At 53.1% G+C, this 26177-nt stretch overlaps 1 protein-coding gene across 2 annotated transcripts; it reads left to right on the forward strand.

Annotated features, from left to right (window-relative positions):
* The first annotated feature begins 890 nt into the window (after positions 1-890).
* TNPO2 (transportin 2) lies at positions 891-17528 on the forward strand. 2 transcript variants are annotated; one of them, XM_038770808.1, is made up of 25 exons: positions 891-962; positions 3555-3668; positions 4243-4318; positions 5280-5429; positions 6729-6835; positions 6989-7122; positions 7628-7709; positions 7985-8107; positions 8269-8387; positions 8703-8763; positions 8861-9029; positions 9137-9289; positions 9996-10221; positions 10934-11105; positions 11224-11310; positions 11581-11688; positions 11783-11941; positions 12033-12120; positions 12555-12653; positions 12764-12859; positions 13257-13332; positions 13452-13551; positions 13766-13840; positions 14015-14145; positions 14845-17528. In XM_038770808.1, exons 2-24 carry the CDS (start codon positions 3570-3572, stop codon positions 14120-14122), a joined length of 2667 nt encoding a protein of 888 aa, XP_038626736.1. In that variant the 5' UTR covers positions 891-962; positions 3555-3569; the 3' UTR covers positions 14123-14145; positions 14845-17528. The 2 variants fall into 2 exon arrangements, with proteins under 2 accessions (XP_038626736.1, XP_038626737.1); XM_038770809.1 differs by lacking the exon at positions 891-962 and adding an exon at positions 1075-1309.
* The last annotated feature ends 8649 nt before the right edge of the window (positions 17529-26177 follow it).

Here is a 26177-nt window from a genome sequence, read left to right on the forward strand (position 1 = left end):
GTGAGCCCCCCGTGGGACAACCTGATCACCTTGTGACCTCCCCAGCGCTTGGAACAGTGCTTGGCACATAGTAAGCACTTAATAAATGTCATTGTTTATTATTATTAGTAGTAGTAGTAAGCGCTGAGCAAATACCATTAAAAAAAAAGATTGACAGGTTCAGGCGGGGATACAGGAGCGAGCGGAGAGCCCGAAGGAGTGTCACGAAGCAGACAGTTCTTTTAATAATAATAATAACGGCATTTGTTAAGCGCTTACTATGTGCAAAGCACTGTTCTAAGCGCTGGGGGGGGATACAATGGGATCAAGTAGTCCCACGTGGGGCTCACAGTCTTCACCCCCATTTTTACAGATGAGGTAACTGAGGCCCAGAGAAGTGAAGTGACTTCATCATCATCATCATCAATCGTATTTATTGAGCGCTTACTATGTGCAGAGCACTGTACTAAGCGCTTGGGAAGTACAAATTGGCAACACATAGAGACAGTCCCTACCCAACAGTGGGCTCACAGTCTAAAAGGACTTGCCCAAGGTCACCCAGCAGACTTGTGGTGGAGCCGGGATTCGAACTCATGACCTCTGACGCCAGAGCCCGGGCTCTTTCCACTGAGCCACGCTGCTTCTCTTTTAGACTGTGAGCCCACTGTTGGGTAGGGACTGTCTCTATAGGTTGCCAACTTGGACTTCCCAAGCGCTTAGTCCAGTGCTCTGCACACAGTAAGCGCTCAATAAATACGATTGATTGACTGATTCCCCATCTCCCTCCCCCCTCCCTCTTCCTCCTCCTCCTCCTCCTCCTCCTCCTCTTCCCTCCCTCCTCCCCCAGCGAGGCTCCACCGTCACGTGCGCCCCCGCCCCTTACGGTTCGTCCCTCGCTTCCCTTTTACGCGGTTCCGGGAAGCGGCTCGAGTGGCTTGGGAGGGACATTTTGAACGGCGGGGACGGGAGCTGCAGCGGCTCAGGTAAGGCTGCGTTTTCTTGCGTCTTTCTCTCCGCCTCCCCGCCCGTGGGGGTATCTGTAGGTGTCCGCCTCGGGAGGACTCGCTGCGTGAACAGCCGCCGCCGGGCCCAACGGGGGAGTTGGGCCTCTCCTCCGCCTTCTCGAGCCTTTTCCTCTCCGCCCCCATCCATCCATCCATCCTTCCTTCCTTCCGTCTTCCTTCTCAAAGCAGGTTCTCCGCGTCGGGGATTAGGCTGCGGCCTGCCGACAGAGACGGACAGACAACGGTCATTCTGGCGAGGGAAGCAGGCCCCAACCCGGGCGTTACGGGGTTTAGCCGTGGGGAGGACAAAACGGGCCCCGGTGGAGGTGGGGAGCAGGCCGGTGGGCCGGGGAAGAGGTTGTTGGGGATCGGGATTGTTCGGGATCGCCAGGAGACCGGGAGAGGTAGCAGGGAAGAGGGCAGCGGGCGGTACAGGCAGGCGCTCGGGATGCGGTCTCCCCCTTCTAGACTGTGAGCCCACTGTTGGGTAGGGACTGTCTCTATATATCGCCAATTTGTACTTCCCAAGCGCCTAGTACAGTGCTCTGCGCACAGTAAGCGCTCAATAAATACGATTGATCGATTGAGGGAAGGGGGCCTTTCCAACGCCTGCACCCTGGCGAGGCAATAATAATAAGGGTATTTGTTAAGCCCTAACCAGGTGCCAGGCACTGTTCTAACCGCTGGGGTAGGTACAGGGTAATCAGGTTGGCTCACAGTCTTAATCCCCGTTTTACGGATGAGGGAACTGAGGCACAGAGAAGTGAAGTGACTCGCTCAAAGTCACACGGACGACAAGTGGCGGAGCCGGATTAGAACCCGCCACCCCTGCCTCCCAAGCCCGGGCTCTTTCCACTAAGAATGTGCCTGGTCCCGTTCTTCCCGTGGTCGACTTTCCTTGGGGCACTTGGGAGTAGGGGTGGGGCAGGAATGGGTAATAATAATAATGGTATTAAGCGTTTACTGTGTGCTAAGCACTGGAGTAGATACAAGGTAATCAGTTGGACACAGCCCCTGTCCCTTGAGGGGCTCATAATCTTAATCCCCATTTTACAAATGGGGGAACTGAGGCACAGAAAAGTGAAGTGATTTACCCAAGGTCACACAGCAGACAAGTGGCAGCGCTGGGATTAGAACCCATGATGAACTAACTATTCAGTGATTTTTGCTTGTCCATTCCGGCTCACCCTGCTTTTTGGGGGGCTGGACAATTCCACCCTATCAGTGGCACAGTGGGTTTGAGGGCTGGGGGAGAGATGCTCCCAAATATTTGCCGGGGCCTTCACTTCAAGGGAAATAATAATAATAATGTTGATATTTAATAATAATAATCATAATAATGGCATTTATTAAGTGCTTACTATGTGCAAAGCACTGTTCTAAGTGCTTACTGTGTGTCAGGCACTGTTCTAAGCACTGGGGTAGATACAAGGTAATCAGGTTGTCCCACGTGGGGCTCACGTTCATCCCCATTTTACAGATGAGGGAACTGAGGCGCAGAGAAGTTAACTAACTTGCCCAAAGTCACACAGCAGACAAGTGGCAGAGTCGGGATTAGAACCCATGACCTCTGACTCCCAGGCCCGGGCTCTTTCCACTGAGCCACGCTGCTTTGCATTCAGTATCAGAAGGCCAGTGTGAGTCGGGCCACCCCACCGTTAGAACTGCGGCCGCAGTGCTTGTCGCAGCACTGCCAGTGGTCTGTTCAGCCCCACCATTCTGTCTCTGACAGTGGGACTTAAATAAGCTCTGTGACATTGATTCAGATGTTTGTTTTGGGATGGGCACATCAAAAATCCCCAACTTTCCCACTAATAGTAACTGTGATATTTGTTAAGCACTTTGTGTCGGGCACTGTACTAAGCGCTGGAGTGGATGCAAGCAAATCGGGGTGGACGCAGTCCCTGTCCCACGGGGGGCTCCCAGTTTCTCTCCCCATTTTACAGATGAGGTAATTGAGGCCTAGAGAAGTAAAGTGACTCGCCCAAGGTCACATAACAGACAAGTGGCAGAGCTGGGATTAGAACCCATGACCTTCCGACTCCCAGGCCTGTGCTGTAACCATTATGCCAGTAACCCCTTGTGGACCTCTCGGTCATTTATCCAATCCCCTTATAAACTGGCTGTTATTTTTGAGCTATACCACTTTCTTTGGGAATAATTTCCAATTGCTTCCCACCTGCTTCATTCTGAAGGGCAGTTGACATTGTGATTCTTATGAATTCTAATAATCTTAAACGCTTACTATGTGCAGGTTGGACACAGTCCTGTCCCACATGAGGTTCACAGTCTAAGTAGGATTTAATCCCCTTTTTAACCGATGAGGAAACTGAGGCACAGAGAAGTTAAGTGACTTGCCCAAGGTCACACAGTAGGTAGGTGGCAGAGCCAAGATTAGACTCCAGGCTTGGGACTCAGAGGACCTGTGCTTTTTCTACTAGGCCATGCTTGGTGGGGCCTGGCCCATTCAGCGGCCAAAAATAGGCCTTGTCCACCCAGCCCCGTGAGATTTCCTACCATGCACTTCCACACGTTCTCCCTTCAGTAACCCACAGCTCCTCTCTCTCATAGTCTGAACTCCCCAGAATGGAGTGGCAGCCAGATGAGCAAGGACTTAAACAAGTTCTCCAGCTGCTTAAGGACTCCCAGTCTCCAAACACGGCCACCCAGCGTATTGTCCAGGATGTATCCTTTTGCTGAACTAGCTTCTCCTGTGGTGGGTCCATTCCTTTGGCTCTGACTGCAGGAATTGTCGGGTTTGGAAGTTTGGGATACGAAGATGGTCTCTAGAGCACAGATGCTGTTTTTCATTTAGGCATTGGGTCACAGGCTGTTACTGCTGCCGAGTTCCCTCCCATTCTCTGTGAAGCGTTTCTGCTTCTACATGGGGTGTAATTCTGCTAGAAAAGGGTTGTACAGAGCTCTTGTAACGAGCATGGTAGCCATTCCCAGCTCACAGAATTGTTAGCAGTTAGATCTGGTTGGGAATGATCCTGATGCTGTTGCTGGGTGGTGGTAACAAGGTGGGGTATCCCCTACCTCAGTTTCCCCGTGTGTGTGTCTGTGGGCGGGGGGGTGGGGGGATGTTTGGGTCCAGCCAGAGGGTTTTGATGAGGTAAGTGCTTCCTGCCTCTGAGAGCTGCAGGGAAGACAGGGACTTCCATGTGTGGGGCTGACCCCTGGGTGATTTCCTTCGACAGCATCTCCCTTTCCTCTACATGGTGGGACACCTGGCTTGGCCTTAACCCCCTTTTTGCAGAAACTGAAGCAACTAAACCAGTTTCCTGATTTCAATAACTACCTGATTTTCGTCCTGACACGGCTGAAAACTGAAGGTCTGTTTTAGCTCCTCGTCTCTTTGACTCCCCCCGATCCTGGACCCTGAAGGGGAAAAGGAGAGGGGATGGATCCCGGTGGGTAGTCAGTAGGTGTCCAGGTAACCTCCCCGGAGGTCTGGCTTCCTGCCCTCCTGAGGGCTCGGTTTATTGCTTGCAGCTGCGGAGGGGTTAATGTATGGAGACTGCGGCTCCTTAGCAAGTGATCCTGTCTCCCCTGAATCCTTGAGCAGTTGGGAAGTCAGATCACTGACTTCCCAGAGTAAGGAACTGGGAGCCCGGGATGCCTCGTTTCTTGGCGTGCCGGTACCTGGTCCCGTGGCCAGTGGCGGTGCAGGACGTTCTGCCCTGCTCTGCTTTGCTGGCCCAACTGGCCCAGGGGAACAATGCTCAGGTGGCTGTAGGGTTTTGTTGTGCTCCTTCTTGTAGAGGAAACCTTAGAAGAAGCGGGTGGGGCCAGCACGCCTGTGGGTAGGGCATGTGGTGCTCTCTATGGCTTGCTCTGAATGGGGGCCGGCGAGGCCAGGTGGGCAACTCTGCCATTCCCACGGGCAGGAAGCAAACCGGAGCAGAGGCTGGGGCTCAACTACAGCGGTGGGGGAGAGCCTCTCTTGCTCGTGTGGAGCCGACAGCATCTCGGAGGGGCTGTGAGGCAGTCTAGGCCCCCGTGACAGGCTCGGAGTCTTTGGACTGAGTCTCCAGGCTCTTCGACCCGTCCCTCCCTCACCTCTCCTCCCCACCTTCTGAGAATATAAAGGGGATTGACTTCCTTTGCAGTAGGTAACTCTGGAAGGGGGCCATTGGGAGGCGAGGAACTTGCCAGTTTGGTCTGTCCTACCCAGGTCACCTCCTAAGTTTAAAAGTCAAGTGCACGATGAGGGGTTCTGTGTAGCTAGTGTGACACCTGTTGTGGAGGTCCCCTCCCTCCCTTGCTCTCTAGTGGCCCGTTATCTTTTCCCAGATGAGCCAACCCGATCTCTCAGTGGGCTGATCCTGAAGAACAACGTGAAGGCTCATTACCAGAGCTTCCCTCCGCCCGTGGCTGATTTTATCAAGCAGGAGTGCCTCAACAACATTGGCGACTCCTCGTCTCTCATCCGAGCCACCATCGGTAAGCGGAGGCCAGGGCCGGTAGAGCGGCAGACGGAATTGGGAACAGCCTCGGGCCGGGTGTGGAGCAGGCCCGGACCGCTCTGGGGTCCCCAGAACCCACCAATTTTGAGCCATTTTGGATGGGGCAGGGCTGTGGTATTGCAGCTGTGGTATATCATCTGTGTCTGGTGGGTTTATGGTATCTGGGCTACTGGGATTTCCTTAGGAATTCAAGCACTCCAAGCACACAGCTGCACTTGGGCTGGTAACAATAATAACAACTATGGTACTCGTTAAGCGCTTACTATGGGCCAAGCACTGTTCTAAGTGCTGGGGTAGATACAGATTAGTCAGGTGGACCCAGTCCTGTCCCACGTGGAACTCACACTCTTAATCCCTATTTACAGAGGAGGGAACTGAAGCAGAGAGAAATTAAGTGGCTAGCCCAAGGTCACACAGCAGACATGGCAGAGCCAGGATTAGAACCCAGCCCAGTGCTCTATCTGCTAAGCCACTCTGGTCCAAGTAGGAGTGGAGCCCTTGGGAAAGTCCAGAACCGGTCTAGACAGTGTAAAGGCAAACACCCCTGGGTCCCACCCTCCTTCCTCTCCCCCTCCTCCCCCTCTCCATCCCCCCAGCCTTACCTCCTTCCCTTCCCCACGGCACCTGTATATATGTATATATGTTTGTACGTATTTATTACTCTATTTTACTTGTACATATCTATTCTATTTATTTTATTTTGTTAATATGTTTTGTTTTGTTCTCTGTCTCCCCCTTCTAGACTGTGAGCCCACTGTTGGGTAGGGACCTTCTCTATATGTTGCCAACTTGTACTTCCCAAGCGCTTAGTACAGTGCTCTGCACACAGTAAGCGCTCAATAAATATGATTGATTGACTTGAGGGCGTGCATGTATGTACATTTACCCACACACACATTCACCCCGCCACCCCCCCTCCCCCAGCAGCTGGAATGTTGCCCAACACATGCAGAAGCCTCACAGAGCCTGTTGAAACTACAGATCCCATTAACTCATTGGGCTAGATCTTCCTTCCTCGACCTTCTCCACTCTTAAAGCCAAGTCCCAAAATGAAATTAAACAACCATTGAGCTGGGCTCAGATTTCTCCCTTGCTGGACCGGTGCCGAGTGAGTTAGGTCCCAAGACATCAGCGTGACAGGGCTTTGAGGGGTTGGGCCTCTGGGGGGTGGGGGTGGGCATCCATGGCTTCCGGGGCTGTCTGGGAACCTGGTTGGAATCAGTGGCTTGGGAGGGTTTGTGACAGCCACTCCTGTTGTCTCTCTCCACTTCCCCAGGTATCCTCATCACTACTATTGCTTCCAAGGGGGAGCTACAGATGTGGCCGGAACTGCTTCCCCAGCTCTGCAACTTGCTTAACTCGGAGGACTACAACACCTGTGAGGTGGGTGGGTGGCGGGGGGTGGCTTGGGCGGGAGTCCTAGGGACCTTGGTCTTCCGGAGGGCTCAGCAAGCCGCCCCGGGCTGCAGGTTGCCCTCTTCCCCGGGGCCAGCACGCCTTCCGCGGGCTCCACGTCTCCGTCTCTTCTCTGCACAGGGAGCCTTTGGGGCTTTGCAGAAAATCTGTGAGGACTCGTCAGAGCTCCTGGACAGCGACGCGCTCAACAGGCCTCTGAACGTCATGATCCCCAAGTTTCTGCAATTCTTCAAGCATTGTAGCCCCAAGATTCGGTGTGTAGAGCGGTCTGTCCCTCCCGCTCCTCCTACCCGTGCTCCAAGATGGTGGCTTCTTGACCAGAGACTCACGAGTCCCTGCGCCTTTCTCCAAGCACTACCCAGTCTGGTCTCCTAACACTCTACTGCCTCCTGGAGATGCAGGGAGGGGAGCGGGGATGATAGGGAGCACCAGCCAGGCTTTTCTGAGGTGGGCGGCGGGGGAGGAGAGGAGTGAAGCCGTGGGGGTCTTCGGAAGTCTCCCTGGAAGCCGTGAAGTTCAAGAGGGAGATGGAGGGCAGAGGGGCTTCTTGCCTTAGAGGCGGTGGATGGAGCCTAAAGGAAGTAACGGCCTCGGGTCCAGGAGGAGATGAGACAAAGGGGCCAGGCTCTCGCCTTCTCTGCCCCTCACACCTTGGTATCTCCCCCCTATTGCTCTTGGCTGCCCTTCCTTAAGTGGCAGCTCTCGGCAGGTGAGGGGGACAGGGAATGACCTGGGCGGGTCCCTCCGTCCCACCCCTAGGTCCCATGCCATTGCTTGTGTGAACCAGTTCATCATGGACCGGGCTCAGGCTCTAATGGACAACATTGACACCTTCATTGAGGTGGGTAAAGAGGGCCTGGCCCAGCTGCGGCGGGGGGGATGGAGGGATGACCAGGCCACGCCCTGGACTTGGGTCCCTCCTGGGTGGCCTTGGCGTGGGGTCCTCCAGGGCCACTGCTCCTGGAAGTGATGAAGGATCACCTCCCAGGGGACCTCCCCAGGTGCTACCCCTGGCTAAGCGGCTCTGGGCCTGTCCCTGCTTCACCTCTGTGAGCTCCGGGCCTCACCTGTGTCTTCTCTCCCCCGTCGCTCCCCGCCCCCCGTTCCCAAGTGCAGCATCTCTTTGCCTTGGCGGTGGACGAGGACCCCGAAGTGCGGAAAAATGTGTGCCGGGCACTGGTCATGCTGCTGGAGGTGCGGATTGACCGGCTGATCCCACACATGCACAGTATCATCCAGGTGAGCTGGTCTTTCACCCGCATCCCCCTGGGTGCCAGTGTGTGGGGGCGGGTGGCAGCGCTTTGAGCAGTCCAGCAGGGCATCAGGGCCGGCTTTTCGTTCCTCCCTGCCGGTCTCTCCGCCTCTGAGTGTCTGCTAAACTCCCTGCTCTGTTCCCTTAGTACATGCTGCAGAGGACTCAAGACAATGATGAGAACGTGGCCCTGGAGGCCTGTGAGTTTTGGTTAACGCTGGCAGAGCAACCCATATGCAAGGAGGTCCTGTCGTCACATCTGATGCAGTGAGTCCTGGGCTCCCAGGACCCCGGTTCCCCCTCCAAGCTAGAAGGGCCTGCGGGTCCTCCTCCCCGGGCACCTCAGATAGCCGCAGCCATTGCTGCCACCGCCACCTTCTCCTCAGTTGCTCTGGGGTGTGTCACTTTGTCACAAACTGTTGGTCAGCTAGCAGCGAGACCCAACCAGCCGCCGCGGCCTCAGTGGGCCTTTTCTTGGGGTCGCGGGTGTGCCCGCAGCCATTCTGCCCTTCCCCGCCCATCCTCTCGACATGAGCCCGACCTGGGGCTCAGGCTCCTTCCCTTTTCCCACCCCCCGGCCAGGTTGATTCCCATCTTGGTGAAAGGGATGAAATATTCGGAAGTCGACATCATCTTGCTCAAGGTACAGCTCGACCGGGCCGGGGTTGGGGGTGTCACAGGGCTTTCGATCTGCCTGCCTAGAGTGAGGGCCCCGAGGGTGACCCGGTTTCCACGCGCAGGGTGACGTGGAGGAGGATGAAGCCGTACCCGACAGCGAGCAGGACATCAAGCCGCGGTTCCACAAGTCCCGCACAGTGACGCTGCAGCACGAGGAGGAACGTCCCGAGGACCCCGAGGATGTCGAGGAAGACGACGACGATGACGACACCCTCTCGGACTGGAACCTGAGTGCGTGGGGGTGGGGGATGCTGCCGGAGAGGGCGAAGGGGATGGGTCTGTCTCTCCGTCAGGTGATGACTCCTCTCGGCCTTTTGGCTCTTTCTCCCTCCGCGCAGGGAAGTGCTCAGCTGCCGCACTGGATGTCCTGGCCAACGTGTTTCAGGAAGAGCTGCTGCCCCACCTGCTGCTTCTGCTCAAGGGGTTACTCTTCCACCCCGAATGGGTCATCAAGGAGTCCGGGATTCTTGTGCTCGGAGCAATTGCCGAGGGTGAGTACTGGAGGGGCTTGGGCAACCAAGGGAGGTCCCCAGGGGCGCTTCTACATTAAGCTCGTTGTAGGCAGGGAATGTGTCCATTTATTGTTGTATTGCACTCTCCCAAATGCTTAGTACAGTGCTCAAGAAATACGATTGAATGAATGAATGCGGCTGGATGCTCTCAATTATTATTATAGTATTTGTTAAGTGCTTACTATGTGCCGAGCACCGTTCTAAGCGCTGGGGTAGTACAAGGTAATCAGGTTGCCCCACGTGGGGCTCACAGTCTTAATCCCCATTTTACAGATGAGGGAACCGAGGCACGGAGAAGTGAAGTGACTTGCCTAAGGTCACGCAGCAGACAAGTGGCGGAGCCAGAATTAGAACCCACGTCCTCTGACTCCCAAGCCCGGGTTCTTGCCACCAGACCAGGGTCCCCCTAGACTGTGAGCTTGTCGTGGGCAGGGAATGTGTCTGTTATATTATTATATTCTTTCCCAAACACATTAGTAGAGTGCTCTGCACTCAGAAATACATTTGAATGAATTGAACGAATCAAAGAATGTAGCTGCTCCCTCTAAACAGTAAGCTCATTGTGGGCAGGGAATGGGTCTGTTATATCGCTCTCTCCCAAGCGCTTAGTACAATGCTGTGCACACAGTAAGCCCTCAGTAAATAGGATTGACCCTTTCCTGTCTCTTCCCCAATTTCCTGCCAGGGTGCATGCAGGGCATGGTCCCTTACTTGCCGGAACTCATCCCCCACCTGATCCAGTGCCTGTCAGACAAGAAGGCCTTGGTGCGCTCCATCGCCTGCTGGACCCTGAGCCGCTACGCGCACTGGGTGGTGAGTCAGCCGCCTGACATGCACCTCAAACCCTTGATGACGGAACTGCTGAAGCGCATCCTGGATGGCAACAAGCGGGTGCAAGAGGCAGCCTGCAGGTAATGCTCTGGGGGAGCGGAGACAGGACAGGGACTTAGGCGAAGGCAGTTCCGTGTGGAGGGGCCCTGCCTGGTTCTCCTGGCCGTGGTGAGCAAGTGGAAGCGAGGTATTGGGCCGGTCTCTTCAGGAGTCATTCGATTCTGGTCCCAAGCATGCTCAGTTGACCGGCCCCGAGTAGTCATGGCTGCCGTCTAGCTCAGCTGAAGTGCCGTAGGACAGAGGTGTCGATTTCTCGATCAGTGGTGTTTACAATGTGCAGAGTCCCTTACTAAGCACTCTGGAGAGGACGGAAGAGTTGGTAGATCCGATCCCCGCCCGCTCCTCTTCCTTTCCTTGTTTTCCCCTGCTTCCTTCTGGTCTGTATGGCATTCTGGGCAGGCTTGCAGGTTGATCGGTGGTATCGATCGAGTGCTTACTGTGTGCACAGAGCTGTACTGGGTGCTACAACAGAGTTGGTAGGCATGTTTCCTGATCTCGAGGAGCTTACGGTCTAGGCGGGGGGACCGACAGTTAAAAGAAATTACCCGTCTGTATGTGAGGGCTGAAGGACCGAGGGTGGGGTGAACATCAAGTGCTTGAAGGGGACAGATCCAAGGGTACGGGTGATGCAAAAGGGAGAGGGAGCAGGGCAGATGAGGGCTTAGTTGGGGAAGGCCTCTTGGAGGAGACCCTGCCTTACCTCTTCCCCTCTTTTTGCACTCCCTCCTGTAGTGCGTTTGCCACGTTGGAGGAGGAGGCCTGCACAGAGCTGGTCCCGTACCTGAGCTTCATCCTGGACACCCTCGTGTTTGCCTTCGGCAAGTACCAGCATAAGAATTTACTGATCCTGTATGATGCCATCGGCACACTGGCTGATTCCGTCGGGCACCATCTCAATCAGCTGGTAAGGAGGCTGGCGCCCGCCACCTCGTTTGGAATGGGGGTTGAGCCCTGGGTGGCCGGAACCCACTGCTGACCTGCTTCCCCGTTGTTGCCCCTCCCTGATTCTCCTGCCACCCCAGGAATATATCCAGAAGCTGATGCCCCCCCTGATCCAGAAGTGGAATGAGCTCAAGGATGAGGACAAAGATCTCTTTCCGCTGCTGGAGGTCAGTCGAGGAAGGAAGGGGAGGTTCTCTTCTGTCTCCCTTAGGACTCCTTACCCACTGTCCTCACGGTCCTGGGTTGGCTTCTGTGGGCTCTTTTGGCCATCCCTCTGCCTATGGGCACCGTAGACGGGCGATTCCCGGGGTCCAGGGAGGGAAATCGGGGGTGAGTCCCCATTCCCTTGGGGATAGGATAGGCTGTGGGCTTCAGCTAGCTGGCTTTACCCTGCCGGCAGGGTATCCCACGGTCCTTTTTCCTTCCCGCCCCTCCAGTGTCTGTCGTCTGTGGCCACGGCCCTCCAGAGTGGCTTCCTACCCTACTGCGAGCCTGTCTATCAGCGCTGCGTCACCCTGGTCCAGAAAACCCTGGCCCAGGCCATGGTAGGTGCCCGAAGAGTCTCTCCGAGGATTGAGGTCCGGGCCGGGTCTCCGGGGCCAGGCCTCCGGAAATCATCCCCGGGTTTTCCCTTCCCAGATGTACAGCCAGCACCCAGACCAGTATGAGGCTCCCGATAAGGACTTCATGATCGTGGCGTTGGATTTGTTGAGTGGGTTGGCCGAGGGACTGGGCTGTCATGTGGAGCAGCTGGTTGCCCGCAGCAACATCATGACCTTGCTCTTCCAGTGTATGCAGGTTCGTGCAGTCTTTCTCTCTCCCCCCCCCCCGACCCCTCCATCCTCCCCTTTACGGCCTCAGACCCTCTACCGTCTCCCATCCTCCACAGGACACCATGCCAGAGGTTCGGCAGAGCTCCTTTGCCCTCCTGGGAGACCTCACCAAAGCCTGCTTTATGCACGTTAAGCCTTGTATCGGTAGGTGCTCGGGACCCATTCCTTCCATCCCCTCCCTGCCCCTGGTGGGGGCTGTCCTGAGACCTTGACAGTACTTGTACCGTGGGCTCCGGAGGCTTGGCGACCCTGGCTTCACAGGCAGTTGGCCACACCCTCCTGCTCTCCCTCCTTAAATGACAAACAAGGGCCACTTGAAGGCTCTGAGGGTAGAGGGTCAAATGTTTTGCAAGAGGCTTCTTTGGGAAGGACAGTGACCTCTCAGGGTTTTTTTCCGAATACTGCCTCTTCCACCCCCTGTCTTGTTCTTCTGAGGAGTTGATTGCTAGCTGAGCTGCTTGTCTGGGCCTCTTTGTCCTTTTTCCCCCCTGTGTTTCCCCCCCCCCCCCCCCCCCCCCCCACTTCCCCACTCCCAGAGCATCTCCTCTTCTCACTCCTCCATCCCTCTGCTTCCTCAGCTGAATTCATGCCAATTCTGGGCACCAACCTAAACCCAGAATTCATCTCTGTGTGCAACAATGCCACCTGGGCCATTGGGGAGATCTGCATGCAGATGGGTAAGCAAGCGTTTGGGACTTTGGGGTCTCCCGAGCAGCCCGGGGTGGCCTGGCTGGGGCGAGGTGGGGCCGGGCGTGATGCTGTTAACGGGCCTCTCCACCCTCTGCAGGAGCAGAGATGCAGCCTTATGTGCAGATGGTTCTCAACAACTTGGTGGAGATCATCAACCGACCCAATACCCCCAAGACGCTCCTAGAGAATACAGGTGGGCAGCTCTGGCTGCCCCCTTCCCCCCGCCCCAATCAGGCTGGTAACCCAGGCTTGGTCCCTGGGTAACACGGCCTCAGGGGGCGTGGAGGCTGTTAGTTGCCCGAGGGTCTCTCGGTGAGAACCCACTCCGGCCCAGGCCCCGGGGACGGACGGACCAGCTCCCGAAACAGGTACCGGAGTCTGTGAGCCCCCACTGGGGCCTGGGGCCGTATGCAGCCCAGCTGGGATCTGCTCCCCTTAGCGAGGACTCTCCTGGAGCGGGGTGGGGGGGGCAAGAGGCTCTGTGCTCTGGTCCGAGGGCCCCCCCCACCCCCCCATCCCCTACCCCCACGTCCGGTCCCGGGGGCCGCTCGGGCTTTCGGGTGGCCTGACGGGTCTATCTGCCCTTACAGCCATCACCATCGGACGCCTGGGCTGCGTGTGCCCGCAGGAAGTCGCCCCCATGCTCCAGCAGTTCATCCGGCCCTGGTGGGTGTGTTTTGGTTCTCGACTTCCCCTCCTTGAGGCCTGGTTCTCTTCGAAGCAACATCCTCCCCTGCCCCGCCACCACCACCGATTGAGCCTCCGGGCCTCTGTGCTCCCTGCAGGTGTACGTCCCTCAGGAACATCCGGGACAATGAGGAGAAGGACTCCGCCTTCCGGGGCATCTGCATGATGATTGGGGTGAACCCTGGGGGCGTTGTGCAGGTAATTGCAGGGGCAGAAGGGCTGCCTGTCAAGTATTCATTCCCTTTGTCCAGTGGGGGGTGGGGGGAGCCTCCATTGAGGAGAGTACTTTGTAAGTAACATGGGTGGCCTGATTCTAGCTTGAGTGGGTTTAGTCCTGGGGGTTAAGCCCTGCGCCAGTTGGACAGCTGCTCACGAGTCTGTTGGGGGCTGTCGGGGGGATTCTGTGTTTCAGGACTTCATTTTCTTCTGTGATGCGGTAGCTTCCTGGGTGAATCCTAAGGATGACCTGCGTGACATGTTTTATAAGGTAATTCCCCATGGCTTGCAATTGCCTGGAAAATTTTCTAGGGGGGTAGGTGTCTTGAGAGGCCAGAGTATCCTGAGGATTGTGGGGGGAAAACGGCCACTAATCTCGTTCTGGGAGGGGGGCTACTGAAGCACCAACTCATGGCCGGTCACATCTGCTCGTCTACCCCTTCAGATACTCCATGGCTTCAAAGACCAAGTGGGACAAGAGAACTGGCAGCAGTTCTCCGAGCAGTTCCCACCTCTGCTGAAGGACAGATTAGCTGCGTTCTATGGGGTCTAGTTAAAGCGGGGAGACCGTACTAGGTGAGTATGGGGTTAGTGTGTCAGCTCTGCCTGCTGGCAGCAGGTTGGCTACACTTAGTGCCCCATCCCTAAAGCCAGACTTCTAAAGCTGTGGTTTGGGGAGGCCCTGTTGCCCCTACTGGGTTTGGTGGTTCTCCTCCTTCTGTTCCCAGCCCCTCCCCTCTTACCCAGTACACCTCCTGTTATTGAGACCTGGGTTAGCAGCCGCTTTCGCCCCCCAGTTCTTGCAGCGTGGCTCAGTGGAAAGAGCCCGGGCTTGGGAGCCAGAGGTCATGGGTTCAATTCCCGGCTCCGCCAATTGTCAGTTGTGTGACTTTGGGCAGGTCACTTAACTTCTCTGGGCCTCAGTTACCTCATCTGTAAAATAGGGATTAAGACTGTGAGCCCCCCCCCCCCAACCCCGTGGGGCAACCTGATCACCTGGTAACCTCCTCAGTGCTTAGAACAGTGCTTTGCACATAGTAAGCGCTTAATAAATGCCATTATTATTATTATTATTATTATTATTATCTGTGCCCCTGGGGACTTTCAATTAGATTGGCCTCCATTGTTCTACAGGAGAGGAGAGGGTGGAGGATAATCTGAGACCCGAGGGGGAATGTAGAACAGGCCTGATAGTTGTCCTCTCTCTTCCTTTCTTCTTGTTCTTTGTTTCTCCCAATTCCCCTCTCCTCTTCTCTCCCCACTGCTCTCTCCCAGGTTCCTGTCTGCCTTGGGAGGGGAAACTTGAGAGCACATCTGCCTCCAGGTGTTGTAGTGCCCTGTTAATGGGGGGTTAGGGAGAATGAAGTGGGACTCAAAAACAAATGCCTTCCCGGCTTTACTGACATTTCTGTGGACTGGGGGACCCTCCATGATGATTTTCTAAACGGGGGACTTCTAGGCCCTCCGCCCCCCCCCCCCCCAAAAAAAAAAGAGAGAGAAAAAACCCAAAAAGGAACTCAATTTTTGGGTTATCCTGGCAGCCAAAGTGATGCTGGCCACATGGGGGAGGAGGAGGTGCTGCAACCTTATTATTTTGGAGGAGGAAGGGAAGCAATTGGGCAATGGTAGGCAGGGGGTCTTTCCCTCAGACACCACAAAAGCAAATGCTGACATACACACAGGGTAGGTGTAAAGAAAATTATAAACCTAAAAGCATGGGGGAGGGGGGCGGGGGGGAGGAATGGGCCAATATTCTAAAGCTCCAGCTGTGGCGGAGCATTGCTGTGGGGAAGCAAGGGAGGGCAACCGCGCCCCCCGGGCAGGGTGATACTGCTGCCCTCCTCCCCCTGCTTTCTCCCCTCCTCCTCCCCCCAACCGCCTCTCCCCCCTCACCATTTTCTGACTGCATGGTGACAATTAGAGTAGCAAATCCTGTGAGTAGCCCATAATGACTTTCGGTGTAACGTTTCATCTAGCTTTCAAAAGCTTCTGCAGTAGATACTGTGCATTTGTTGGGATAATGCAATGGGGCAGGGGCAGGGCTACTGGGGTCGCCAACGTGTGGATAGGAGCCCTAGAACACCTCAAACTCTCTGGATCCACTTCCGGGAGCCGGTCACCAAAGGGGAATCTAATTTCTTGGCCCCGGGTCCTGCCAAGCTTGGCCAGTGCTGTAGAGAACCGTGCTTTGGAGAAGCCACAGCTCCTGGTGAAATTTCTCTCAGCTGGTTGTACGGCCGTATCTGGCGACGCGGCTAAGGCGTTTCCTCAACCGTCTCCTCCTATACAAAGGGAGGGAAGGGGTGAGCCGAAATAGCTGACCCAAAGGGGTGGGGAGGGCAGTGGTTGATGGGCGCTGAGTCTGTTCTAGCGTCTTAACTGTGAGAGCTAAATGTTTTGCTTCTTAGCTGAGTTGATGCTGTCAGTGGATAAGCAGTAAGATAACTGAGCATAATATGACAAAATTTAGCCTCCCTCTCCAAGCCCTTTTATAGGCAACTATCTAGGGTTTGGGGTTGTTTCTTCTAAGTCTGTCTTCTGTTTCCCCACCCTTGGTGGGTGGGAATCTCCCCCCACCACACACACTTTTTCTCTTTTTGATGTTTGAGTTCTGGTTTAAATGCTGAGGGTCTGAAGTTTGCATGTTAACATGAAGACAGAAGGTGGTACAAAGTGGCTGAGTTGATAGAAGCACCCATCTTTTTTTTCCCCCCTCCATGCCCTGGAATGGAGAGGGCAGCAGGAACCAGCTGATCTTAGATGGGTTTTGTCCTTCCATCAAGCCCATCTCTGGGACATTTGGTCTGGGATTTTCCTCTTCTTCCCATGAACTTCCCATGAATTCTGAGACTCAGCTGAAAGACATGCCTGTGACTCCCTGAACTCCCATCAAAGAGCTGAGGGGAAAATTCCGAGAGAAGTGGGACCAGCTTCTCTTTCCAGCCTGGAGGGGAGAGGGCACCTGTTATATTCCGCTTTGAGAATCAAAGGGACGAGGAGTTGGGGCTCGTCCAATAGTCAAAGGAACAAGGAGATGCTTTGGAACCAGTTGCTGCTAGGAGGCCAACTGGGGCAGTGGGGAGCCTTTCCCTGGCCATTGGGAAGCAACTTGGGTTGCCCACAGAGTGGCGGGAGTGTCTCAGAATTCGGGGGACCCATTGGAATTCATTAGCATGGTCATCGTCAACTTCAATTTTACTGAACTCCCTTCCCGGCCTCTCATTTGGCTCCTTTCGCCCAGCAGCTTCTAGCGGCATCTCTCCTTTTGCTCTCAGAGCTTCGTGTCGGGATCCGATAACCTAGGGCTCTGGGATCCAGAGACCTCTCGTCCAGCTCGACTCCCTTTCGCGTCCAGTGTAACGCCCACAACCCACCCATCACATGCATTCCAAACTCTGCCTTTTTGTTTTATTTTTTAATTTTACCTGGTTAAGAACTTGAGCAGGTCTCTGGAAGCTGTTGAAAGTGGCTTTTTTATTTTTTATTTTTTTATTTTTATTTTTTTTTAAATACAGTTGCTTTGGAGAAATGTTTTTGCTGTTCTGGGCCGAGGGAGGGTGAGAGGTGGTGGCTGAGTCTTCCTCCTCCCTGCTTAGAACCAGGGTTCCAAGTTCAGCTCCACAGCCCCTGTGATGGACTTGGGGAGCTGGGCTTGGGATTTTAAAATTGTATTTAACTTTTAAAATTTTAATTTAATTTTGTTCTTGCACAATAAAGTTTCAGCCTCTGCTTGTTTGGGTTGGATTTTCCTTTCCTTAGGTAACAGTGCCGACTGGTTTTTAGCCTTCCTGTCTTTTGAATCCTCGATTTGTACATTTGTAAATGTGCCGTAATGTTTCCTATGGTAAAACTGCCGTGGATTTGTGTTACAGCGGCTGCTTGCACCTTTTCTCCAAATGAGATTGTTCTCATTTTATGTATTTTTTTTTTAAACTAAAAACCAACTTCTTGTGACACCAGTTTGTATGTGTGTCTGGTTTTGTGGTTTGATTCTTCTCCCTGCCTTCTTCTTCCCAAACTCCAGGTCTGACCTGGGGTATTTTCTCCTTTTGGAAGCCTTCCTTCCATCTGGACCGCTGGGTAAAGTGCAGGATTGAGAAAGGGACCCATCCCCTGGGGAGGCAGGTCTGATCCTGGACGTGCTGTCCCTCCCCTCCCCTCCCTTCTCTGGCCTGCAGCCTTTCTGTAGGGGCGGGGTGGATGGAGGGGGTGGGGGCAGTTGCAGTCGACGGCTCCACTCTCCCCCCTTTCTCTGCAGAGAGGGGTGGCTGAGTGATCATTTAGAGCCCCATCCTGCAAAGGGAGGTTGGGGGACGGAGAGGAAATGAGGGTGTTCCCAGGGTTGCCATGACCAGAAGATCTGCCTGCCTTGACCCTTCTCTACTTTTAACCCAGTCAGGTGTTCCTCCACAATCTTTCAACTTGTGGTTAACAAATACCACCATATTACTATTATTATTGATTGTTACTACCTGATTTGGCCCTTTCTTTTCAACCAGCCAGCACTCTGGGCCAAGTCTTCAACATAAGCTAGGTGATTATCTGCCTTCTGGTTTTTCTGGCCTCCATTTATTCATTCAATTGTATTTTTTGAGCGCTTATGGTGTGCAGAGCGCTTGGGAGAGTACAACTTTGGGCAAGTTACTTCACTTCTCTGTGCCTCAGTTACCTCATCTGTAAAATGGGGATTAAAACTGTGTGAGCCCCTCATGGGACAACCTGATCACCTTGTAACCTTCCCAGTGCTTAGAACAGTGCTTGGCACATAGTAAATGCTTAACAAATACCAACGTTATTATTATTTATTACAACAACAACAAACACATTCCCTGCCCACAACAAACTTATGGTCTGGAGGAAAAGGAGACATTAAAATAAAATAAAATTACAGACATGCACATAAGTGTTATGGGGCTGGGAGTGGGGAAGAACAGGGAGTAAGGGTGATGTGGAAGGGAGTGGGAGAAGAGGAAGAGGGGGGCTTACTCAGGGAAGGCCTCCTGGAGGAGATGTCCAACCCGATTATCTTGTATCTACCCCAGTACGTAGAACAGGGCTGGGCACACAGTGCTTAACAAGTTAATTATTATTAGCTCATGAATGATTGCTAATTATTATATGTGCCTTCAATAAGGCTTTGATGACGGGGTGAATAACTGTCGGATTTGAGGAAGGAGGCTGTTCCGGGCCAGAGGCAGGACATGGGTGAGGAGTCGGCGGCAAGATAGACGAGATGTAGGCACGGTGAGGGGGTTAGCGTTAGAGGAATGAAGTTTGCGGGCTGGGTTGTAGGAGGGTAGCGAGGTGAGGTAGAAGGGGGCAAGGTGATCAAGTGCTTTAAAGCCAATGGTGAGTTTTTGATGCGGAGGTGGAGGGACAGCCACTGGAGTTTCTTGAGTGGGGAAACATGGTCTGAACGTTTTTGAAGGAAAATGATTCGGGAAGCAGAATGGAGTATGGACTGGATCGGGGAGAGACAGGAGGCAGGGAGGTCAGCAAGGAGGCTGAGATAATCAAGGCGGGATAGAATGAGTGCTTGCATTAATGTAGCAGTTTGGACGGAGAGGAAGGGGCAGATTTTGGCAATGTTGTGAAGGTAGAATGGATGGGATTTAGTGAGGGCTTGAATATTCAATTGCATTTACTGAGCGCTTACTGCGTGCAGAGCACTGTACTAAGCGCTTGGGAACTACAAGTTGGCTGGAAGGAGAGAGAAGAGTCAAGGGTAGTGGCAAGGTTCCGGGCTTGTGAGGCAGTAAAGATGGCAGTGCTGTCAACAGTGACGGGAAAGTGAGGAGGACAGGGTTTGGGTGGGAAGATTACAAAGTTCAGTTTTAGCCATATTAAGTTTGAGGTGATGAGAGGACATCCAAGTAGAGATATCTTGAAGGCAGGAGGAAGTGGGAGACTGCAGAGAGGGAGAGAGATCAGGGCTGGAGATGTAGATTTGGGTATCATCTGCATAGAGGTGGTAGTTGAAGCCATGGGAATGAATGAGTTTTCCAAGGGAGTGGGTGTAGATGGAGACTAGAAGGGGACCCAGAACTGAACCTTGAGGGACCCCCACAGTTAGGGGCTGGGAGGCAGAGAAGGAGCCCAAGAAGGAGGTTGAGAATGAATGGCCAGAGAGCTAAGAGGAGAACCAGGAGAGGACAGAGTGAAGCCAAGGGTGGGTAACATTCCCAGGAGAGGGGGGTGGTCCATAGTGCCGAGGGCAGCCGAGAGGTCGAGGAGGATTAGGATAGAGTAGAGACCGTTGGATTTGGCAAGAAGGAGATCATTGGTGACCTTTGAGAGGGCAGTTTCTGTGGAGTGAAGGGGATGGAAGCCAGATTGGAGGGGGAGGGGTGTCAAGGAGAGAATTGGAGGAGAGGAATTTGAGACAGTGGGTGTAGACAACTCGCTCAAGGAGTTTGGAGAGGAATGGTAGGAGGGAGATGGGGCGATAACTGGCGGGAGGGTTTTTTTAGGATACGGGGAAGTTGGGCGTGTTTGGAAGCAGTGGGGAAGAAGCCATTGGAGCATTAACAGTTGAAGAGGGCTGTTGCGGAGGGCGGGGGTGAGAGTTTTGATAAAATGCGAAGGAATGGGGTCAGATGCTTAGGTGGAGGGGGTGGCTTTTGAGTGGAGGCAGGAGAGCTCCTCTAGAGATACTGCTGGGAAGGATGGGAGCATTGAAGAGATTGATAGGGGCAGGGGTGATTTTAGGGAACTCACGCCTGATGGTGTCAATTTTCTTAATAAGATGACCAGGTTATTGGGGGCAAGGGATGGGGGAGGGAGGCCGGGACACAGGGCTCAAGGAGGGAGTTAAATGTCTAGAACAACTGGCGAGGGTGATAGGCATGGGTGTCAGTAAGGGTGGAGAAATAATTTTGCTGGACAGAGGAGAGGGCAGAGTTAAAGCACGCAAGGATAAACTTGAAGTGGATGAAGTCAGCCTGCTATTTAGATATCAGCGCTCCGCGGTTCGAGCACAGAGGCGTAGGAGGCGGACTGTGTAGGTGATCTAGGGCTGTGGGTTAGTGGTACGAGATCGATGAAGGGATAGGGGAACGAGTGAGTTGAGCTCAGTAGAGAGGGTGGTGTTGAGAGCCTCTAGGCTCTCTCCAGTCCATTCTTCACTCTGTTGCTTAGAGTTTGCTTTTTTTTCCCCCTAAAATGTTGTTTGGCAAACATCTTTCCCACTCCTCAAAAACCTCTCGCCCCCATCCCTCCCCTCCTCACAGTAAGCTGAAACTTCTACCACCCCACCTCAGCTCCTATTCGTTCTTCCTAAATTAATTCATCTCCAAAGTCTTGCTCATATTCTTGCTTACGTCTGGAACTCCCTTCCCCTTCTTATCCTCCCAGGCCTCAATCAATCAGTAGGATTTAATTCAATTCAATCGTATTTATTTAGCGCTTAAGGTGTGCAGAGCACTGTACTAACTGCTTGGAAAGTACAGTACAGCAGAGACAATCCCTGGCCACAACAGGCTCACAGTCTAGAAGGGGAGAGACAGACATCAATACAAGTAAACAGGAATCAATATAAATAAATACAATTATAGAAATATACATATATACATAAGAGCTGTGGGGTGGGGGGGAGAGCAAAGGGAGCAAGTAAGGGTGGCATGGAAGGGAATGGGAGCTGAGGAAAAATGGGGCTTAGCCTGGGACGGTCTCCTGGAGGAGGCATGCCTTCAGTAGGGCTTTGAAGGTGGGAGAGTGATTGTTTGGCGGATTTGAGGAGGGAGGGTGTTCCAGGCCAGAGGTAGGAAGTAGGCCACGGGTAGGCAGCGAGACAGGAGAAATCAAGGCACATTGAGAAGGTAAGCACCAGACGAGCGGACTGTACGGGCTGGGATGTGACTTTGGGCAAGTTAGTTGAGTTCTCTGAGCCTCAATTTCTTCATCTGTAAAATGGGAATTCAATGCCTGTCAGTAGGAGTGGTAGTAGCATTGTATTTGTTAAGCACTTACTATGTGTCAAGCACTATTCTAAGCGCTGGGGTAGATACAAGCTAATCAGGTTGGACACAGTCTCTGCCCCACATGGGGTTCACAATCCAAGTAAGAGGAAGTATGATTTAATCCCCATTTTACAATTTAGGGAACCTGAGGCACAGTGAAGTTAAGTGACTTGCCCAAGGTCATACAGCAAGCATTTGGCAGAGCTGGGATTGAGAAGCAGCATGGTATAGTGGCTAGAGCGTGGGTCTGGGAGTCAGAAGGTCATGGGTTCTAATCCTGACTTCGCCACGTGTCTGCTGTGTGACCTTGGGCAAGTCACTTCACTGGGCCTGTTACCACATCTGTAAAATGGGGATTGAGATCGTGAGCCCCACGTGGGACAGGGACTGCGTCCACCCTGATTTGCTTGTATTTCTAGACTGTGAGCCCACTGTTGGGTAGGGACTGTCTCTAGATGTTGCCAACTTGTACTTCCCAAGCGCTTAGTACAGTGCTCTGCACACAGTAAGCGTTCAATAAATACGATTGAATGAATGAATCCACCCCAGCACTTAGTACAGTACCTGGCACAGAGTAAGCGCTTAACAAATACCACGACTATTATTAGGTCCTCTGACTCCCAGGCCCAGGCTCTTTCCAGCACCTGTATATGTGTTTGTACATATTTATTACTCTATTTATTTATTTTACTTGTACATATCTATTCTATTTATTTTATTTTGTTAATATGTTTGGTTTTGTTCTCTGTCTCCCCATTCTAGACTGTGAGCCCACTAAGCGCTTAGTACAGTGCTCTGCACACAGTAAGCGCTCAATAAATACGATTGATTGATTTCCACTAGGCCTCGCTGTTCTCCCTCCTTCTCTAGAATCTGCTCCCTTCCCCTCCAGCCCAACTGTCACCATGCTGATCAAATCAAAACTATCTGTTGAGCGCTTCCTGTGCGCAGAGCACTGTCCCATGTGCTTGGGAGAGTACGTTATAACAGAGTTGATCGAAGCACTTGTCATATCCCACCCCAACTACTGCATCGGCTTCCTCCCCTCCATCTTCTATATAATAATAATGATGGTGTTTGTAAAGCGCTCACTATGTGCCAGGCACCGTACTAAGCGCTGGGGTGGATACAAGCAAATCGGGGCGGACACGGTCCTTGTCCCGCAAGGGGCTCCCAGTCTTATGTTTGTACATATTTATTACTCTATTTATTTTACTTGTACATATCTATTCTATTTATTTTATTTTGTTAATATGTTTGGTTTTGTTCTCTGTCTCCCCCTTCTAGACTGTGAGCCCACTGTTAGGTAGGGACTGTCTCTATATGTTGCCAACTTGTACTTCCCAAGTGCTTAGTACAGTGCTCTGCACACAGTAAGCGCTCAATACGATTGATTGATTGATTAATCCCCATTTTCCAGATGAGATATCCGAGGCCCAGAGAAGTGAAGTGACTTGCCCAAGGCCACGCAGCAGACAAGTGGTGGAACTGAGATTAGAACCCATGACCTTCCGACTCACAGGCTCGGGCTCTAGCCACTATGCCAATAATAATAACAAGGACGATAATTTTGGTATTTAAACGCTTACTATGTGGAAAGCGCCGTACTGAGCCCTGGGGTCGATCCGAGATGATTCATTCATTCATTCATTCAATCGTATTAGTTGAGCGCTCACTGCGTGCAGAGCACCGTACTAAGCACTTGGGAAATACAAGTTGGCAACGTATAGAGATGGTCCGTACCCAACAATGGGCTCACAGTCACAGTCTAATAATCATAGGGAAGCAACATGGCTCAGCGGAAAGAGCCCGGGCTTTGGAGTCAGAAGTCATGGGTTCAAATCCTGACTCCGCCAATTGTCAGCTGTGTGGCTTTGGGCAAGTCACTTCACTTCTCTGTGCCTCAGTTCCCTCATCTGGAAAATGGGGATGAAGACTGTGTGCCCCCTGTGGGACAACCTGATTCATTCATTCAATTGTATTTATTGAGCGCTTACTGTGTGCAGAGCACTGTACTAAGCGCTCGGGAAGTCCAAGTTGGCAACATATAGAGACGGTCCCTACCCAACAGTGGGCTCACAGTCCAAAACTGATCACAGTCTGATCACCCAGTGCTTTGCACATAGTAAGCGCTTAATCAATCAATTGCATTTATTGAGCGCTTACTGTGTGCAGAGCACTGTACTAAGCGCTTGGGAAGTACAAGTCGGCAACATATAGAGACAGTCCCTACCCAACTGTGGGCTCACAGTCTAAAATCAATCAATCAATCAATCAATCAATCGTATTTATTGAGCGCTTACTATGTGCAGAGCACTGTACTAAGCGCTTGGGAAGTACAAATTGGCATCACATAGAGACAGTCCCTACCCAACAGTGGGCTCACAGTCTAAAAGGGGGAGACAGAGAACAGAACCAAACATACCAACAAAATAAAATAAGTAGGATAGAAATGTACAAGTAAAATAAATAAATAAATAAATAAATAGAGTAATAAATATGTACAACCATATATACATATATACAGGTGCTGTGGGGAAGGGAAGGAGGTAAGACGGGGGGATGGAGAGGGGGACGAGGGGAGAGGAAAGAAGGGGCTCAGTCTGGGAAGGCCTCCTGGAGGAGGTGAGCTCTCAGCAGGGCCTTGAAGGGAGGAAGAGAGCTAGCTTGGCGGATGGGCAGAGGGAGGGCATTCCAGGCCCGGGGGATGACGTGGGCCGGGGGTCGATGGCGGGACAGGCGAGAGCGAGGTACAGTGAGGAGATTAGTGGTGGAGGAGCGGAGGGTGCGGGCTGGGCAGTAGAAGGAGAGAAGGGAGGTGAGGTAGGAGGGGGCGAGGTGATGGAGAGCCTTGAAGCCCAGGGTGAGGAGTTTCTGCTTGATGCGCAGATTGATCGGTAGCCATTGGAGGTTTTTGAGGAGGGGAGTAATATGTCCAGAGCGTTTCTGGACAAAGATAATCCGGGCAGCAGCATGAAGTATGGATTGAAGTGGAGAGAGACACGAGGATGGGAGATCAGAGAGAAGGCTAGTGCAGTAGTCCAGACGGGATAGGATGAGAGCTTGAATGAGCAGGGTAGCAGTTTGGATGGAGAGGAAAGGGCGGATCTTGGCAATGTTGCGGAGCTGAGACCGGCAGGTTTTGGTGACGGCTTGGATGTGAGGGGTGAATGAGAGAGCGGAGTCGAGGATGACACCGAGGTTGCGGGCTTGTGAGACGGGAAGGATGGTAGTGCCGTCAACAGAGATGGGAAAGTCAGGGAGAGGACAAGGTTTGGGAGGGAAGACAAGGAGCTCAGTCTTCGACATGTTGAGCTTTAGGTGGCGGGCGGACATCCAGATGGAGATGTCCTGAAGGCAGGAGGAGATGCGAGCCTGGAGGGAGGGGGAGAGAGCAGGGGCAGAGATGTAGATCTGGGTGTCATCAGCGTAGAGATGATAGTTGAAGCCGTGGGAGCGAATGAGGTCACCAAGGGAGTGAGTGTAGATTGAGAACAGAAGGGGACCAAGCACTGAACCTTGGGGAACCCCCACAGTAAGAGGATGGGAGGGGGAGGAGGAGCCTGCAAAAGAGACTGAGAAAGAACGACCGGAGAGATAAGAGGAGAACCAGGAGAGGACGGAGTCAGTGAAGCCAAGGTCAGATAACGTGTTGAGGAGAAGGGGGTGGTCCACAGTGTCAAAGGCAGCTGAGAGGTCGAGGAGGATTAGGACAGAGTATGAGCCGTTGGATTTGGCAAGCAGGAGGTCATTGGTGACCTTTGAGAGCGCAGTTTCCGTGGAATGAAGGGGACGGAAGCCAGACTGGAGGGGGTCGAGGAGAGAGTTGTTGTTGAGGAATTCTAGGCAGCGCGTGTAGACAACTCGTTCAAGGAGTTTGGAAAGGAATGGTAGGAGGGATATGGGACGATAACTAGAAGGTGAGGTGGGGTCAAGAGAGGGTTTTTTTAGGATGGGAGAGACATGGGCATGTTTGAAGGCAGAGGGGAAGGAACCAGTGGAGAGTGAGCGGTTGAAGATGGAAGTTAAGGAGGGGAGAAGGGATGGAGCGAGAGATTTCATAAGATGAGAGGGAATGGGGTCAGAAGCACAGGTGGCCGGAGTAGCACTTGAGAGGAGGGAGGAGAGTTCCTCTGAGGATACTGCTGGGAAGGATGGGAGAGTAGCAGAGAGTGTTGAGAGCCGGGGGGTTGGAGAAAGGGGGGAAGAGACTTTGGGGAGGTCGGACCTGATGGATTTAATTTTGTTAATGAAGTAGGAGGCCAGATCGTTGGGGGTGAGGGAAGGAGGAGGGGGAGGAACCGGGGGCCTGAGAAGGGAGTTGAATGTACGGAAGAGCTGGCGGGGGTGATGGGCATGGGTGTCAATAAGGGAGGAGAAATAGTTTTGTCTGGCAGAAGAGAGGGCTGAGTTAAGGCAGGAAAGGATAAACTTGAAGTGAACGAGGTTGGCATGGTGTTTAGACTTTCGCCAGCAGCGTTCAGCAGCTCGAGCATAAGAGCGAAGGAGGCGGACAGTGGCAGTGATCCAGGGCTGTGGGTTAGTGGTGCGAGAGCGGCGAAGGGAAAGGGGAGCGAGCGAGTCTAGCTGAGTAGAAAGGGTAGAGTTGAGAGCAGTAATCTGATCATCAAGACTGGGTAGAGAGGAGAG

Source organism: Tachyglossus aculeatus, chromosome X2, assembly GCF_015852505.1.
Source record: "Tachyglossus aculeatus isolate mTacAcu1 chromosome X2, mTacAcu1.pri, whole genome shotgun sequence".
Lineage (NCBI taxonomy): Eukaryota > Metazoa > Chordata > Mammalia > Monotremata > Tachyglossidae > Tachyglossus > Tachyglossus aculeatus.